The sequence below is a fragment of the Ovis canadensis genome, chromosome 14, assembly GCF_042477335.2.
Source record: "Ovis canadensis isolate MfBH-ARS-UI-01 breed Bighorn chromosome 14, ARS-UI_OviCan_v2, whole genome shotgun sequence".
In the NCBI taxonomy this organism is placed as follows: domain Eukaryota; kingdom Metazoa; phylum Chordata; class Mammalia; order Artiodactyla; family Bovidae; genus Ovis; species Ovis canadensis.
Window position 1 is genome coordinate 38,576,579 of NC_091258.1, and position 15,330 is coordinate 38,591,908.

The following is a 15,330-nucleotide window of genomic DNA, read 5'->3' on the forward strand; positions in this document are numbered from 1 at the left end:
CCACACCCCAGACAGCTTTAGGGTAAAACAGAGGTGCCCCCTATGCCCAGCTATGACCCCTCTGCCCAGCCCCACCCAGACCCACTGGCTCCATAGCCTGCAGCCATAGCTCACAGACAGAGCGGCTTTGCTCTGGTTGGCAGCCCAGAGTCGCCTCGATGGGAGTGGGTTCACAGTTAACTCCTGCCCAGACTGACTGGGCTCCTGCTAGAGTCTCCTGGAGTCTTGGGTGTTATTGCCACTGCCTGTGGGGAAGGCAGCCTCGAAAGCTGCTGTGCAGTGCCCATTCACACCAGCAAGCTCTGAGGCCAGTTTGGTGGGAGCTGATGGCCAGTCGCGCCTGCGCCTCTTGTCACGGCCTCTGACAGAGACAGAGCCTGGGAAGTCGGAGCTGAGGAGCTGGGGTCCCTCCTCAGTGAGCAGCCCAACTCCCTCCTCGAACAGATGGGGGCACGGAGCCCGCACGAGGGGCAGGGATCTTTCAGGGCATGTTGCTGAGTTCAGGAGCACCCGAGAGGCCCCAAGTTACCAGGGGTGACAGACGTGTGTTTCCCCTGGGCTCACAGTGGGCGAGTGGGTGATGGGAGGGAGGAGATGAGGAAAATGCAAAAGAGGAAAGGAGAGGTAGTGGGCATGGAGGTGGGGAGGCCGGGGCTCTTTGCCGTGTCCTGATCCGCCCACCCCCTGGGCCTGCCTGCTCTTCTCTGTGGCGGGGGCGGTGGGATCTCCTCTCTGATGCTCTCTGTGAATGACTTGGCCCCCTCTCAGGGCTTCAGTTTCCCCATCTGCCCCTGTGAAGTGGGGCTGCCTCTTTCTTTCCGCAGGCTTTTGCTGTATTGAGCCCCTGCTGTTTGCCAGGTTCCATGCTGGCCTCAGGGAACACCTTGATGAACAAGGTCCCCCAGGTGCTGGGGCGTTGAGAGGTTAAGGGTTAGAGGTCCTTCCTGGCATCGGAGAGCTCCCTCCCAGACCAGGGCAGACTTTATCAGATCCCAGATGGCGGGACCCCCGAGTCCTCCTGGCTTGCCTGCCTGCCGCCGGGACTCTCCAGTCCTCTGTCCTTTTGTTTTCGGCCCACTTAGGAGCTAGGGCCCCGGCTCAGACCCTAGGACATGTGCCAGGTCCCAGTAGGAAGGCAGCCTCAGCAGATGGGAGGAGAGGAAGCCCTTTGAACCCTAACAGGCCGGGTCCAGCCTCCCAGGCAGATCCCCATATGCGGAGCCAGCCCAGTCCCCCCACCACCCAGAGCCAGGGAGCTGCTCGCTCGGTTCCTTGGCAACATCCTGAGGAATCCAGTTGCTGCACACGCTCCCTTCCTCTCCCCTCCCACCGCCTGCCTGCTGCCTGCGGGGGCTGGAGGCGGAGGCGGAGGCAGAGGAGCCCCATTATAAATCGCAGCAGAGCTCAGGCGGCCAGGGGACAAGCACTGAGCTTCGACAAGGGCCCCTGCCGCCTGCCTGGCGCCCCTGGACCCCCACCCGCCCCAGCCATGGGTCTTCCGCCTCTCTCGTGGCTGCCCTGCTTGGCTGTCCTCTGCCATTTGGTTGTGCTGCTAACCGGTGAGTGGGGTGGACTCAGGCATGAGTGAGGTAAGGGGAGCCCCTAGCCCCACTTCTGCCCCTCAAGCCTGACATCAGGGCCCCCAGAGCCTTCCCCGGGTAAGGCTGAGATCCCTGGCAGCCCCTTCTTGACATATATGCTGGGTGGGGGAAGTAGGAGCTGGGTGTGGGGGTGAGGGGGGGCGGGGGAAGCGGCTGGACACCTCTCTGGTTGTGTGGTCTGCCCTCCGGCTGGAAAAATTTACTCTCACCAGAGACTGTCCCTGCCTGGTCCAGTGAGCAAGGTGGCGACCACTTGGCAGTGCAGGGAGGTGGTGTGGGCAGCAGACGATGCCAGGTGTGGGGTGCCGGGAGAGTGAGGGTGGTGGGAAGCCTGAGGAGGCTCTCTGTGGGCACTCGGATGGAGCCCTGGCAGACCGTGGGCTCATCCCCCTTTCCGGGGTTAATATGTAACCCTCGGTCTTGATTCCTGTAGTCTCGGCTTGGCCCCAAGCCAGGCCACAGTTGGGACTTTCTCCTGCCCAATTTCAAGGCCTCCCAAGGAGAAGGGACCCAGGACCAGTGGAGGTCAAGGTCATTGCACCTCATGAATTGGGCTCATCACTGTGCCTCTGGTCTAGCCCCCAATCCCTCTGCCCATGTCTGTCCCCATCCCCCTTCCCCCCCACAGGGTGCTGTCTTTCTCCTCCAAAGCACAGTTTAGAAAATGTTTTCACCTCCAGTCACTTGCTTTCTGGAGCCTGGGACCTGGGAGGGCATGATGTATCGATCCCACCCAACATGAGTAGGATGGAGGCCCAAAGAGGTTGAGAAGCTGACCTGAAGATGCACAGCCAGCAAGTAGGACAGGAGAGGGTAAGAGTGGGTGCAGGAGGGAGCGCGGATGCACGCGCCGCGTCTGTGGAGCTCACTGCCTTCAAGAGCTCTTCGAGTCAGCCCTATCCTCTGGGAATACCCAGGCCATCTGGCAGACTGAGGCTCAGAGAGGGCAGGAGGCTGCCTTAGGGCACACAGCCAGTCTGGGAAAATGAGCACCAGTCTCTGGCTTCCGGGACACCTCCATGGAGCGCACTGTCCCCCGAGTCCCTCTGTTTGGGGAAAAGCCACCAGTGGGGCAGAGAGCAGGCGAGTGGAGATGGTGCAGGCCAAGCGCTACTGGCCTTCCTGCTTCCTGGGCTTGAACCCCTGAACCCTGAGGTGTATGGGGACAGTGAGGACTGGAAGATGAGGAGTTGGGTGGAGGTTGCTTGGGCATAGCTGTGACCCTAAGTACGGTATTGCCTTCTTTGATCCCAGCTGCTGCACCTTTAAATATAGCTATCGCCTATATGTGCGTGGTGAGGCTGAGGACACTTGGCAAGTGGGAGAAAAAGGAGGATCGCTTCTACTAAGCTGGGTTGGGGGGAGGTCTTCTCTGCTAGGATGGAGGAGGGATCCTGGGTGGGAGGCACTCTGGAAGCTCTATCCAGGAGCCTGAGGCTTCAAAACCATCAGGTGCCCACCCTAATCTTGGACACTGGTTTTGCTGGGAGATATTCCCATTATTCGGACCTTTCTGAGTCTCCGTCTCTCCTGCTTTACAACTGAGCATTTGGCCAAGTTCATCTTGGAAATTCTTAGCCACGCTGTCATGTGTGGCTCAGAGAGACCCCCTGGGAGCCCCTACAGGACTTAGGGATTGGACTACAAGCTGGAGAGGCCAGGAGAGAGGGGGAGCTGGGGACTTTGTGGCTACCGCCCTGGCTGGTGCAGGGTGGCTGCGTCAGTTCCCAAATGTGGGTTTGCGGGGCTGTGTCAGGCAGGAGGCTTCTCTGCTTTATATAACAAACCTGCAGATACAAGTCAGAACAGAGAATTTTCCTCCCTGAGCAGTGACGCATTCACTCCCACTCAAGCTCTGACAAGAGAGAGGGAAAAAAAAAAAAAAAACTGAATTAAGCTGCTGTCGTCTGCCCCCCTGATTAGCAGTAGAGGTGGGTGGGAAAGGCAGAGGAGGATAAATCGAGAGTGTCAGGTCCAGGCCCGGGTCGAATCTAAATTAAAAATTCCTCTATTTCCCGTTGGTTGGGATTTTACATGTACAAAGTGGCTTCCTTGTGCATTTTGTTGATTTGTTTAGTAGATAAGCACCTATTATGTGCCAGGTAAAATTCTAGGTGCTGGGGCCACACCAGTGAATAAAACTGCCAGTGATCCCAGCTCTTGGGGTTGCTGAATATCAACTGGAAAAGACAGATAATACTCAAAATGAAGAAGTAAAGGATTTGGTCTGTTAGAAGGAAAAAAAAAATGCTGTGATTAAAAAAAACAGGGATCGAAGGGTGGTGTGGAAGATGTTGAGATTTTATGTAGGGAGTCAGGGGAGAAGGGGCCATTGAGGGAGGCAGGGGAGAATCACGTGGGTATCTCTAGGGCAATGGTCCTCAGGCCAGAGCTGGCGCCCAAGGAGACGTGTGGCAATTTCTGGCCGCATTTTTGGTTGTTACGTTTTGGTTGGGAGATACTCAGGCATCTAGTGCATCGAGGCCAGGGGTGATGCCAAACATCCTACAGTACATGGAACAGCCTCCACAGCAAAGAATCACGTGGTCCAAAACGTCAGTGGTGTTTGCTGTTGAGAAAACCCTGCTCTAAGGGTCCAGATATTTTAAAAGCTTTATTCTCATAACCATCCCATGAAGCAGTTATTATCATGTCTATTTTATAGGGAAGGGAGGCTCAGAGAACCTGAGTGACTCATCTGAGACACACAGCTGAGTAACGGTTCAAGCTCTCTGTCTATCACCCAAAAACCCAGAGACCCAGAACATTCCCATCTTTTCCTGCCAATAACCCTCCGAACAGTCCTTGAGCTCCAGCCTAATGTACACTTCCTCCAAGAAACCTCCTCTGATCACTTGTAGTTGGAGGTGGTCTCTCCCTTATGTAAACTGCAGCTACTCTGAGGTCTGTTCTGGAACATGATGTTTTTTCTTGGCATTTAAGGCAGCCTAGAATAGTGGATTGTCTTAGGGGCTGGGAGGAAAACCAGATCTGCCACTGAGCAGCTGTGTGGCCTTGGGCGAGTCATTAAACCTCTCTGATTCTCAGCTTCCACATCTTTAAAATGAGGATGAAAGTAATCTTTTTGCAGGAATTAATGACAGCAGATGTGTGTGGGCTGAGCTAGGGTCCAATACACCATAGGTGGTCTACTAAGAAAGGTTCTGATACTCTGTGGTTCTGCCTTAGCCGTCCATCAGGTTGAGAGACGTCTGAGGCTGAGATGAGGCTTCTTCATCCCTCTGCTCCGCACAGGGCCTGGCTAGAGGCAAGTCAGTATTTGTTGGCTGACCAAGTGAACATGGTGACCTGATAGCATTTATTGGGATTGAGGTACTCTCTCCGAGCTCAGCATCAGCACCTCTGGGAGAAAGAGTTCAGAGTTAAGGACAAGAGGGCCTGGGTCTTTGTAGATACTCAAAAGTAACTCAAATAGATGTTGGCCAAATCAGGGAGTGGATGGATGGATGAAGCATGTGTGAGTGGGCTGGAGAGAGATGGAGGGATGGGTAGATGAAGGGGGTGGAGGGTGCCTAGGTGGACAGGTGGTAGGTAGGTGAGTGGGGCACGGGTGGATTGATGGACTGGAGTGAGTAGGGGTGGGTGGGAGGTAGACAGGTGGGTGGCAGGGAATGGGTAGCAGATTGACAAGAGGGGGCAGATAAACGGATGGATGGATAGACAGGTAGGGAGGTGGGTGGAGGGATAAGTAGACTGAGACTTTATTTCATTCGATGAATATTTATATCCACCTTATGCTTGATGATGAGAAACACGTGACACCAAGACATTCAAGGTCCCTGTCCTGCATTCACACGACAGTTAGCAGACGACTGGCTGGTTGAGACATTATCCCCAGCTACAGAACAGAAAACTTCAGTTCCTAGAAGGAAAGCCCGCTCAGTTAGTTACACCACCTTCCCAGGCAAAAGCGAGAAGAGAGCCCGGCCAAGGCCATCAGGCACTGGGGCAGAGGGTGGGGACTGTGAGACAGGCTGCCTTTGTGGCTCATTAAGTCCCAGAGGTGGGCATAGTGGATGCAGTCAGAAGAGGGCACTGAGCTTCCCTAGTTTGTCCCTCCTGCCCACTGGGCAGCCTCCCCCTGGCTCCAGGTCATCAGGGGCACCATTTTTCTGGGGTTTCCCCCCGGAAGTCACCTGCCACTCTAGTCCAGAGGACTGACTGTTGACTCTGCTCAGCAGGACCTGGGGAGGCTGCTGAGTCATCCTGAGGTCCCACTGCGGGGAAAATAGGGTGACTAGGCAGCAAGGAAACTTTCACATCCTGGTTCCTCAGAGAGAAAGGGCAGCTGGTGATTCAAGGACCAGCTGCGGGGAGCCCCCCTGCCCACCTCGGGGGCTACTAGTGACGCCCCCGATGGCCTGGCCCTGACCTTGCAAGCCCTGACTCCCCCTACTCCCCACAAGGCAGGGTGAGCTGAGGCAGGGGGCGTGATGAGAGAAGGGGCAGCAGGTTTTAGAAGGTGTGCGTGCACGCCTGTATTTGGGAAGGCGGATCTTATTTGGTTTCTGTGTCCACGTGCATTAAGTTTTTGTGCAAGAGCGATGTGTGTTCTGGTGGAACCCCAGGGATCACTGGGGACCTGCCAAGCTCTGCAGAAATAAAATAAGTTTGTTCTTTTGGCTCCACTGCCCTGGAAGTCCTAACCTCTAGATTTTTCAAAACCCTCTGAGGTCTTGCTTCGGCTGCAAATGACCTTGACTCTGATCGGAAACTCAAGCTCTTCATTTTTTGGCCTGCCCCTCTCGAACTTATACCAAGTAGAGCAAATTTTGCTGGAAATTGTAAGGGAAGGTAGAGAGGCAGTGCAACCCACTTTGAATGTTTATATAAAACATCTGGGTTCTCAACTGTCTGTCGAGTCACTGCCATTCTGTCCTGGGGTTTCTGTCTGGCTCCATGTGGGACCCAGCCACCTTAAGGTCCTGTCTATCCCATTCTGCCCCCACCCCATGCACAACCCCATCTCTATCCCTCCTCCCTACTCCTGCCCCCCCACCTTGTCTTGGGAATCCAAACAGCCCATTTGGTTCCTCTCTGGAGCTGCTTCCCAGTTCATCCTGGCTCTTTTTATAGACAATTTATTTACTTCTGTATTCACTTTTTGGCTGTGCTGGGTCTTCTTTGCTGCACTCTGCTTTCTCTAGTTGAGGCGATCAGGGGCTACTCTCTTGTGGTGCTCAGCTTCTCATTTCGGTGGCTTCTCTTGTTGCTGAGCACAGGCCAGAGGGCACTCAGACTCAATAGTTGTGGCTCCCCAGCTGTAGAGCATAGGCTCAACAGTTTTACTGCACAGGCTTAGTTGCTCCACAGTATCTGGGATCTTCCCAGATCAGGGATTGAACCCGTGACTTCTGCATTGGCAGGTGGATTCTTTACCACTGAGCCACCAGGGAAACCCTCATCCTGACTCTTAATGCAGAACAAAGGATTGTCTACTCAGCACACTGCTTAGAAGGTGGTTATCGTTATATATTTAAATTTTTTGTTATCTGCTACTTCGGCCTGGTGGCATGTATGCCTTTATGTGTTTTTTTTGGTTTTTTTTTTGGTCTGGGCATATATATGTGTCATTACGGTAGTTGCCGGTGACCATTATCTATACAGGGAATACACATGGGATGTGAATGGACAGAGATCTAGGGGTGTCTCAGAGGCTGTGGAAATGGATCAGGCTGAGATGGAGGGATGGGATCCCGATGCGAGGGGGTGAGAGTTGAGCAGGTGACTTACTAGAGTAAGAGCATGTTGGGGGGAATGGCAGCGGGTGAGTCACGGGTCCAGAAGGGCCGGGAGCCAGGCCTGGCAGGAAAGCCTGTTCCGTCACTTGCTGGCTGTGTAACCTCAGGTATATCCTTGTCAGTTTCACACTCCTCTCCCCTGGTGAACCCACTCCAGCAACTGAATTTTAAAATTAAACAATATGTGCCGGATAATAAGAGCTTTATAAGAATTCATTTTCCTCCATCCTTACAACAAACTTGTGAGGTAGATTCTATTGCTGTCCCTATTTTACAGGTAGGAAACTGAGGCCTAGAGAGGTTTGGCCGGGGACAGGGGGCTGAGGTCAAGGGTGTGGGGCATTGGTTCTGGCTAGGAGGGTGCGTCTGGGACAAGCTGGCATGGGGCTGGGAAGCCAGATGTCCACAGACAGTCCGGCTGACTGGGGGCCTCTGTGGGGTCAGGACAGCAACACGGTGTGAACAAGTGTAACTTCTCCTGCAACAAAATGACCCAGAAGATTCCCGTGTCTCGTCTAGTCGGCTACCAACGAAATCGGGAGTCCTGCAGTGATGGAGCTGTCATGTAGGTACTGCCCTCTCGGCCTCTGCATTCCTTTCAGGCCCCTGATCTCTGCTAATCCATGTCCACATCCTGTCACCCCAAACTGGGCTCCTGGCCAAGGGCTTTCAGCAAGTGTTCCTCTTGCTCCTGACCTGCTGCCCTTCTCTCTGACCTTAATATCCGCGCCCTGAGCAAACGTGAGCCGTGGCATTCCTGAATGGCCTGGAGAAGCCACCCGGGCTGGTAATTCCTACTGGGCCAAAGAGTGTTTTATGCAGCACTGGCACCTGCTGGGTTTCATGGGAGAGGAAAACATGGTGTTCTGAAAGTGCAGCCTCTAGATGCCAGCAGATCTGGTGTGAACGCTGCCTTTACCACTTACAGTGTGGGTGGCCCCAGTGATCTTATCTACTCCCTGGGCTCTGGTTTCCTTATCTGTTAAAATGGGTAGTTTTGAGGAGAATGAAAGGAGATAGTGAAACTAAAACTCTTGGCAGTGTGCCTGGAAGCTGCTGACAATAGGAGAGGCCAAGATTATTATCTCCATTGAACAGATAAGGAAACAGAATCCCTCTCAGACTTCAGACTTCTGGGAGGCGTCAAGCCAAGCCAGCTTCCCCTCTGGGTGTTGGGACTCCTGGCCATCTTGGCTGCTTGCTCATTTGGGGTCCCTCTTGGGTACTGCCCAGTTGCTCAGCCCTCAGGCCTTTCCCCAGGACTGACCTTTGGGTCCTAAAGCAGTCTCAGCCAGACCCTGACTCCTGGCAACAGGAAACAGCCTGTTAGAAGCAGGGGCCCACTAAAGAAAATTGTACTTCCTCCCACTGATTACTAAGAGGGCAAGTGCGCTACAGCCTGACCTCTGCTCACCCGTCAAACCTCACTTCCCCCACGCTGCCCTACATGTTTGCTTCTCTTTCGTAGGCGAAGGGGAAGTGGGATGCTCCAGAGAGGGGATGACGGCACTGGGGCAGCACTGCGCCTGTGGGTCCTTCAGGGTCATGCTCGCTTTCTGGACCTCTCTGGCTTCCTAACATATTGGAGACAGGCACATTTATATTACCCCTCTAAGCCTCAGTTTTTTAATCTGTAAAATGGGGATGTATATAGTAGCCATTTTGCAGAAAGGGTATAAAGTTTAACGAGACAAAATTTCTCAGATGGGGAGCACAGGCCAGGGTGTGGAGCAGGGGTGGAGTAGCCAGCTCTGAGCTGTGGTCTTGGTACTAAGCCACACGCAGGCTTCAAAGGAAGCTCAAGATTTGGATGGAACTCAGGGTCCTGAAGAAAGGAATGGCCACCCACTCCAGTATGCTTTGAGCATCCCTGATGGCTCAGATGGTAAAGAATCTGCCTGCACTCCAGGAGACCTGGGTTTGATCCCTGGGTTGGGAAGATCCCCTGGAGAAAGGAATGGCGACCCACTCCAGTATTCTTTCCTGGAGAGTTCCATGGACAGAGGATCCTGGCAGGTTACAGTGCATGGGGTCACAAAGAGTCAGACATGACTGAGCAACTAACACTTTCACTCACATTTCACTTTGAGGGTCCCATCAGGGCCACCATATAGAGAGTTGTGGCACCCTAGGGGCCCTTGTAGCCTGAGGATACACTCTAGGAGAGGAGAGAGGTCCAGAGGTCAGCCTTCAACTGAAGGAGAGGAGGAAGAGGAGGTTATGACATTGAGTCTTTTCACCACCGAGCTTGCCAGTCACACACCTCGTGGCAGAGAACACCTGGGATATCTCCCAATCAGAAAGCTCACAGCGAAGAGCCCCCATCTTCACGTTCATGACATTATGACTTACATTTTTATTATCTTTCTGGTCAGGAAGATCCCCTGGAGTAGGAAATGGCAATCCACTCCAGTATGCTTGCCTGGAAAATTCCATGGGCAGAGGAGCCTGGTACATATCAGTCCATGGGGTCGCACAGAGTTGGACATGGCTGAGCAACTGAATTCTCATTCATGCACTCTGAACCAGGTGCTTTACATCTTTAAAATTTTTTTACAATAACACAGAAGCGGGTGACCAACTTGTCCTGGTTTGCCGAAATTTTCACCAAAAGACCCCTTCAGTCCCAGTTTTTCTGGGATGGTTGGTCACCCTGCAGAAGACAGGACTCTTTCCAGTTCTCAAGTGAGAGCACAGAAGTTCTGTGAGCTGAGCTGCCTTGGTTAAGAAGCTCACAGCTCATAGCTAGTAAGTGGTGGGGACTTGGTTTCCAGCCAGGTCGGCTCACCTGCAGAGATTTTGTGTGACGTTCCTGCTCCATGTGGCATCTAAGCATCACTGGCTCCCTTGTCTTCCTTCCTTGCAGCCTGAAGACTGTGAAGGGTAAATCATTCTGTGCTGACCCAAAGGAGGAATGGGTCCAGAAAGCCATGAAGCAACTAGACCAGAAGGCTGCTGTGACTCAAAAGAGCGGCACATTCGAGAGGCAAATCGGTGAGGGTGAGCCCAGGACCCCCCTGGGCGCCAGAGAGATGTACTGGTCTGCTGCCTCAGAGGTGAACTTCACAGGCGAAAGCAGTGGTCTAGGGGCAGAGAGTGCCTTGGGGACTTCGCCAGGAGTGGCTGGTTCCATGGGGACCAGGTCCTCCTCCACTTCAAAAGCTCCAGATGGAGGGACTCAGAAAACTGAGCTTATCAACAAGGCTGCCATCACCACCACCACGTCTTGGCAGAGTTCTGCTGCCGACCAACCTGAGGCAGGCCTCTGGACTGAGGGGAAAGCCTCTGAGGCCGCCTCCACCCTGGTCCCCTCCACCCAGACCCTCCCCACCCCAGTCCCCTCCACCCAGGCCCCCTCCACCCAGACCCTCCCCACCCCGGTCCCCTCCACCCAGGCCCCCTCCACCCAGGCCCCCTCCACCCAGACCCCCTCCACCCAGACCCTCCCCACCCCGGTCTCCTCCACCCAGGCCCTCTCCTCCCTGGTCCCCTCCTCCCCGGTCCCCTCCCACCAGGCCCTGACTCTTTCCCACGCTGTCTTAAAGGACAGCAGTGGGCCTGGAAGCCTAACTGTGGGAATCAAGGTACAGGACTCATCAAAGAACTCTCTAGGGTCCAAAGAAACAAGTCCCTCTTCAGCTCACACGGAGGCCTTCCTGGGGTTGGCCACTGTGTCCAGAGTCTTTGAGGTCACTATAGCCTCTGAAGGGACCCCCAGCATGGATGCACTGGCCTCGGGCAGCTGGGCCCCCGAGACTGAGGAGCTCCCCAAGGCCAAGGAGCCCGTTCTCACCACCGCAGGCCCCCAGAGTATGGGCATCCTTATGACGTCCGTGCCTGACTCCCAGGTGGCCACGCGAAGGCAGGCCGTAGGGCTGTTGGCCTTCCTCGGTCTCCTCTTCTGCCTGGGGGTGGGCATGTTTGCCTACCAGAGACTGCAGAGCTGCCCCCGCAAGATGGTGGGGGATGTGGTGGAAGGGATCTGCTATGTCCCCCGGAGCTGTGGCAGTAACTCGTATGTCCTGGTGCCAGTGTGAGATCCCCTCCTGCCTGCGTCCGTCCAGTCATTCAACTCAGCGGCCCGGGGTCCCCCATCCTCACACTTTCCCTCACCCAAGAGCCTGGCCCAAGCTGGGATGGTTGGAGCAAGGAGGAGAGGCCATCTGGGTGGGTCTGCTCCCAGCGCCTGGAGGCCACGCTTGACCATTCGTGACCTACTGTGGACAGAGCAGGTGGCCTCCCCAGCTCACTCCAATGTCCCAAGACAAAAAACGCCCCTCTGCTGTTGGCTGGTTAGAGGGTCCCTTAGATACCATGCCAGCCTCTGTGAACAACTATTTCCTGAATGCCCGGCCCCTTTAAGCCACTTCCCCTGTGTTACCGCGGGCATCCCATTTCGCAAACGAGCCTCGGTCAGGCCTCCCCTGCCCACTCCCCCAGACCTCGTCACGTCTGTTGGTCCCGCTGCGGTCGCCAGCCACCCCGGCCACCTGCGGTGCTAGTTTTCCATGGGCCCTGTACAGAGACCCCATGCCCCAGGCGGGGACCTGTCTTTTCTTGCATGAAGTTAGTGTGGTGTTTCCTGGGACTGCTCCCAGCGAAGGTTCTGCCCTTGGGCAGGTATTTTGGGAATGAGAGATGAAGAAGTCTGCTGGCTTGGATTCCACCCCCACCCCCCACCCCCGCACCTGTGAAGGAACATTGACTATGAATGTGAAGGCTGGGAGTTTGGTCCCAGGCCCTCACCCGTCCATCAAGACATTCATCCCCCTGGTGTCTCATCTGTGAAAGGGAAGAGGGATGGTAGATATGTGGCAATAATGGCTATCCCTGTCAGGCATCACTAGTTGATCCAGAGACCCCTTTCTGCAGACCCTGGATACAGCTTCTCAACCTTCAGCAGTAGAGATGCTCTCAACCATCGATGAGACAGGCACATCCATGGATGCTGTGACCAGGAGGTCCTGCCCCCACCCACCCCTCCACGACTTGTGACAGCCTACCAGGTCACAAGTGACAGGCTGTAGGAGGAGCAGGGGCCTGCAGGCTCCCAGAAAGGAGCCAAGGAGCAGCCGCAGGCAGTAGCCACGCCCTTTCCTCCACTTCTTTCTGAGGGTCCAGCGTTTTCTCTTTCTTTTCTGCTGCCTGGTTTCCTCTTCCACCTCTCACTCCTTGAAAACACTGTCCTCTGCACTCTGAGTTCTTCCTGCCTCCCCTTCGCCCCCACCACAGGCAGGGCCAGGAATTTCCATAAGATCAGAGTCCACCATGGAAACCTGAGGTTCCCGTGTTTACTTCTGAAAGGGACTCTGTCCTGTGGGGAGAGATGGGCAGGGGAGGGGAAGTTGTGGGCATGACGTCAGAGGTTCCCTTTTAGGCACTGGAGGCTTGGGCAGGACTGGATGGGGCTGAAGGCTCTCTGGACTGGCCAGCACCCCACCATCAGAGCTGGACCTGCAAGTCCCACCCTTCAGGGTCTCTGGTGGCAGCTCCCCACCTCCCTCTGATGGTCTCTGAAAGTGTTCTTTGCACTCCACTAGAGGAGCCTCCCACGGGCCAGGCTCTTCCATGTGTACAAGTGGCATGCTCCTTTGCAGATAGATGCTGAGAGAGTGCACAGGCGGCTCTGGTCCAGAGAGAGGGAAGCCAGCTTTCCCTGTCTGCCTGGCCCTCCTCGATGCCCGTGAGGGTCTGGCTCGGGTTGGGGGCACTCTGACCTCAGAGAGGAGGACAGCAGATCTGAATGCACTTTTTGGGTTCTTCTTGATGGGGAACCTTCAAGGGATGGGGCTCCTGTGATGGGGCTCCCACCTGTGATAATGCGGCTGGGGACAACGGTCCCCCTTCCACAGACTTTGTGAGGTCCTCTGGAGAAGGACAGGGATAAAGACAATTTGGAGAGGGCTTTGGAAGGAGTTGGTTGATCATTTTGCTTTTCCAACCCTATTGCCAATGTCTGTGCCATTTTATATTTTACTAATAAAATTGAAAAGTTTTGTGGGTCCAATATAGTTGTTTTTCCTGGGTCAGACTCAGCAATCGGGGCCTCTGGGAAGATGGAACAAAGGAGGAGCCAAGACTCTCTGGGGAATTGGGACTTCTCCGGTGCACCAGTGGATACGACTCTGTGCTTCTGCTGCAGACAACGCTGGTTCGATCCCTGGCCCTGGGGTCCTGCATGCGGCAGGGCAGTGTGGCCCAAATAAACAAAAGACTCTCTGTGGAGGCATTGGAGATGCCTGGGGCAGAGGGGCAGCAGGAGAAGGGGCCCTGGGAACAGGAGTGAGGACGGCTGAGCCTCTAGCCTAGTTCTGCTCTGCCCAAGTATGTGACATTGGGCATTCGTAAAATCAGGTGAGACTTCACTCTACACATGAAATTAACACAATATTGTTAATAACTCTACTCCACTATAAAAAATTTAAAAATGTTTTTAAGATTTAAAAAAAAACCAGGTGGGCGATTTCCAGCAGCTTCCATCCCTGGCAGGAATTAGATTCCCTTAAGAAGTCCCCCACCCTGCCCCTCACACTGCCCAGGCCTACTAAGCCACCGCCTGGAGGGCCTTGGTATCAGCATTAGGGATCTAGTGACCCGTGGGAGCAAACGGGGCCACATTTTCCTCTTTACAGCCTCAACTCACTGCTGGTCCAGATAAAGATCAAAGAGGGATTACTTCTCAAGGGACTTGGGTACTCAGAGGTGTGACTCAAGTGTGAACCGCCAGTGCCCAAGGTGGCATCACGAGCGGCTCTGTACGGTTGTGTAGACTGGAAACTGCGCAAATTGCCAAAGGCCAAGTCCAGCTTATTACAGAGTATTGCATCAGTCCTGAATATTCACGGGGAGGACTGATGCTGGAGCTGAAGTTCCAATACTTTGGCCACCTGATGCAAAGAACCAACTCATTCGAAAAGACCCGGATGCTGGCAGGAGGAGAAGGAGAACAAGATGGTTGGGTGGCATCACCCACTCAGCGGACATGAGTTTGGGCAGACTCCAGGCGACAATGAAGGACAGGGAAGCCTGGCATGCTGCAGTCCATGGGGTCTCAAAGATTTGGACACGACTAAGTGAATGAACAAATGATTCCATGGATTTTTAGATACACGTTTCTTTTTTCACATTGTAATACCTTTGGAATCGAGATATGTCTTACAGTCAACGACTTTTCACAGTTTAACTGACAGATCATTTGTTCTCTACTAGTAGTTTATTAAATATCAGAATGTTTTGCATTAAAGGCATTTTAGGTTTGATGTCTACATGGATTTTTTTTTTTTAAATTAGAGGCAACACTTAAGAAACAGGAAATTACACACACCAGCCCACTTTTCTAGGTTCTCTCAAGTGATTCGGAAGGTCTCAGCCCCACTGTGTGCTATCGCCCCCAAGATGACAGTGGGTAGGGCCTGAGCCTTGGCTGCCCCTTGAAATGGAGCAGGCCAGGGTGACAATCCTGGGTTCTCTACCACCCCTTCCACTTCGTGGTGCTCCAGATTCCAATGGCCATGTCAATTGCCATTATCATCACCCTTCTCTTGTTTTTCTCATAGAGAGGATATTTTTCTCTGAGCCCAAGTCTTCATCAAAAGTGGGACCAGGAAAGACAGCATATGATGGCCCCTTAATTTTTCTTACGTGCAGCTTCCCTCATTGCACCACCTGCCGAGCCCCACAGACATTTGGCTTTGAAGTTTCTGCAAGAATCTGAGATTGCTGCCTCACCACTCAACTTTTGGGATCTTACTTCCCAGACACAGGATAGGACCCATGACCCCTGCTGTGGGAGCCCAGAGTCCTAACTATTGGACTACCAGGGAAGTCCCTGCAAATTCTAGTACTCCCCTTAGCAGCACACAATAGCTTTCCTGTTCCACTCCAAGTCCAGTCGGGCTTTTGCGCGCTCCCACACCCAGGAAGGAGCTGGAGGCAAAGTCATATCCCCTCAACATGTGAACACCACC

At 54.0% G+C, this 15,330-nt stretch overlaps 1 protein-coding gene across 2 annotated transcripts; it reads left to right on the plus strand.

Moving 5' to 3' along the window:
- Positions 1-1,199: 1,199 nt before the first annotated feature.
- CX3CL1 (C-X3-C motif chemokine ligand 1) lies at positions 1,200-13,370 on the plus strand. 2 transcript variants are annotated; one of them, XM_069552820.1, is made up of 3 exons: positions 1,246-1,559; positions 7,808-7,928; positions 10,230-13,370. In XM_069552820.1, the coding sequence occupies exons 1-3, from the start codon at positions 1,490-1,492 to the stop codon at positions 11,398-11,400; spliced, it is 1,362 nt and encodes a 453-aa protein (XP_069408921.1). In that variant the 5' UTR covers positions 1,246-1,489; the 3' UTR covers positions 11,401-13,370. The 2 variants fall into 2 exon arrangements, with proteins under 2 accessions (XP_069408919.1, XP_069408921.1); XM_069552818.1 differs by lacking the exon at positions 7,808-7,928 and having other exon boundaries at positions 1,200-1,559.
- Positions 13,371-15,330: the final 1,960 nt, after the last annotated feature.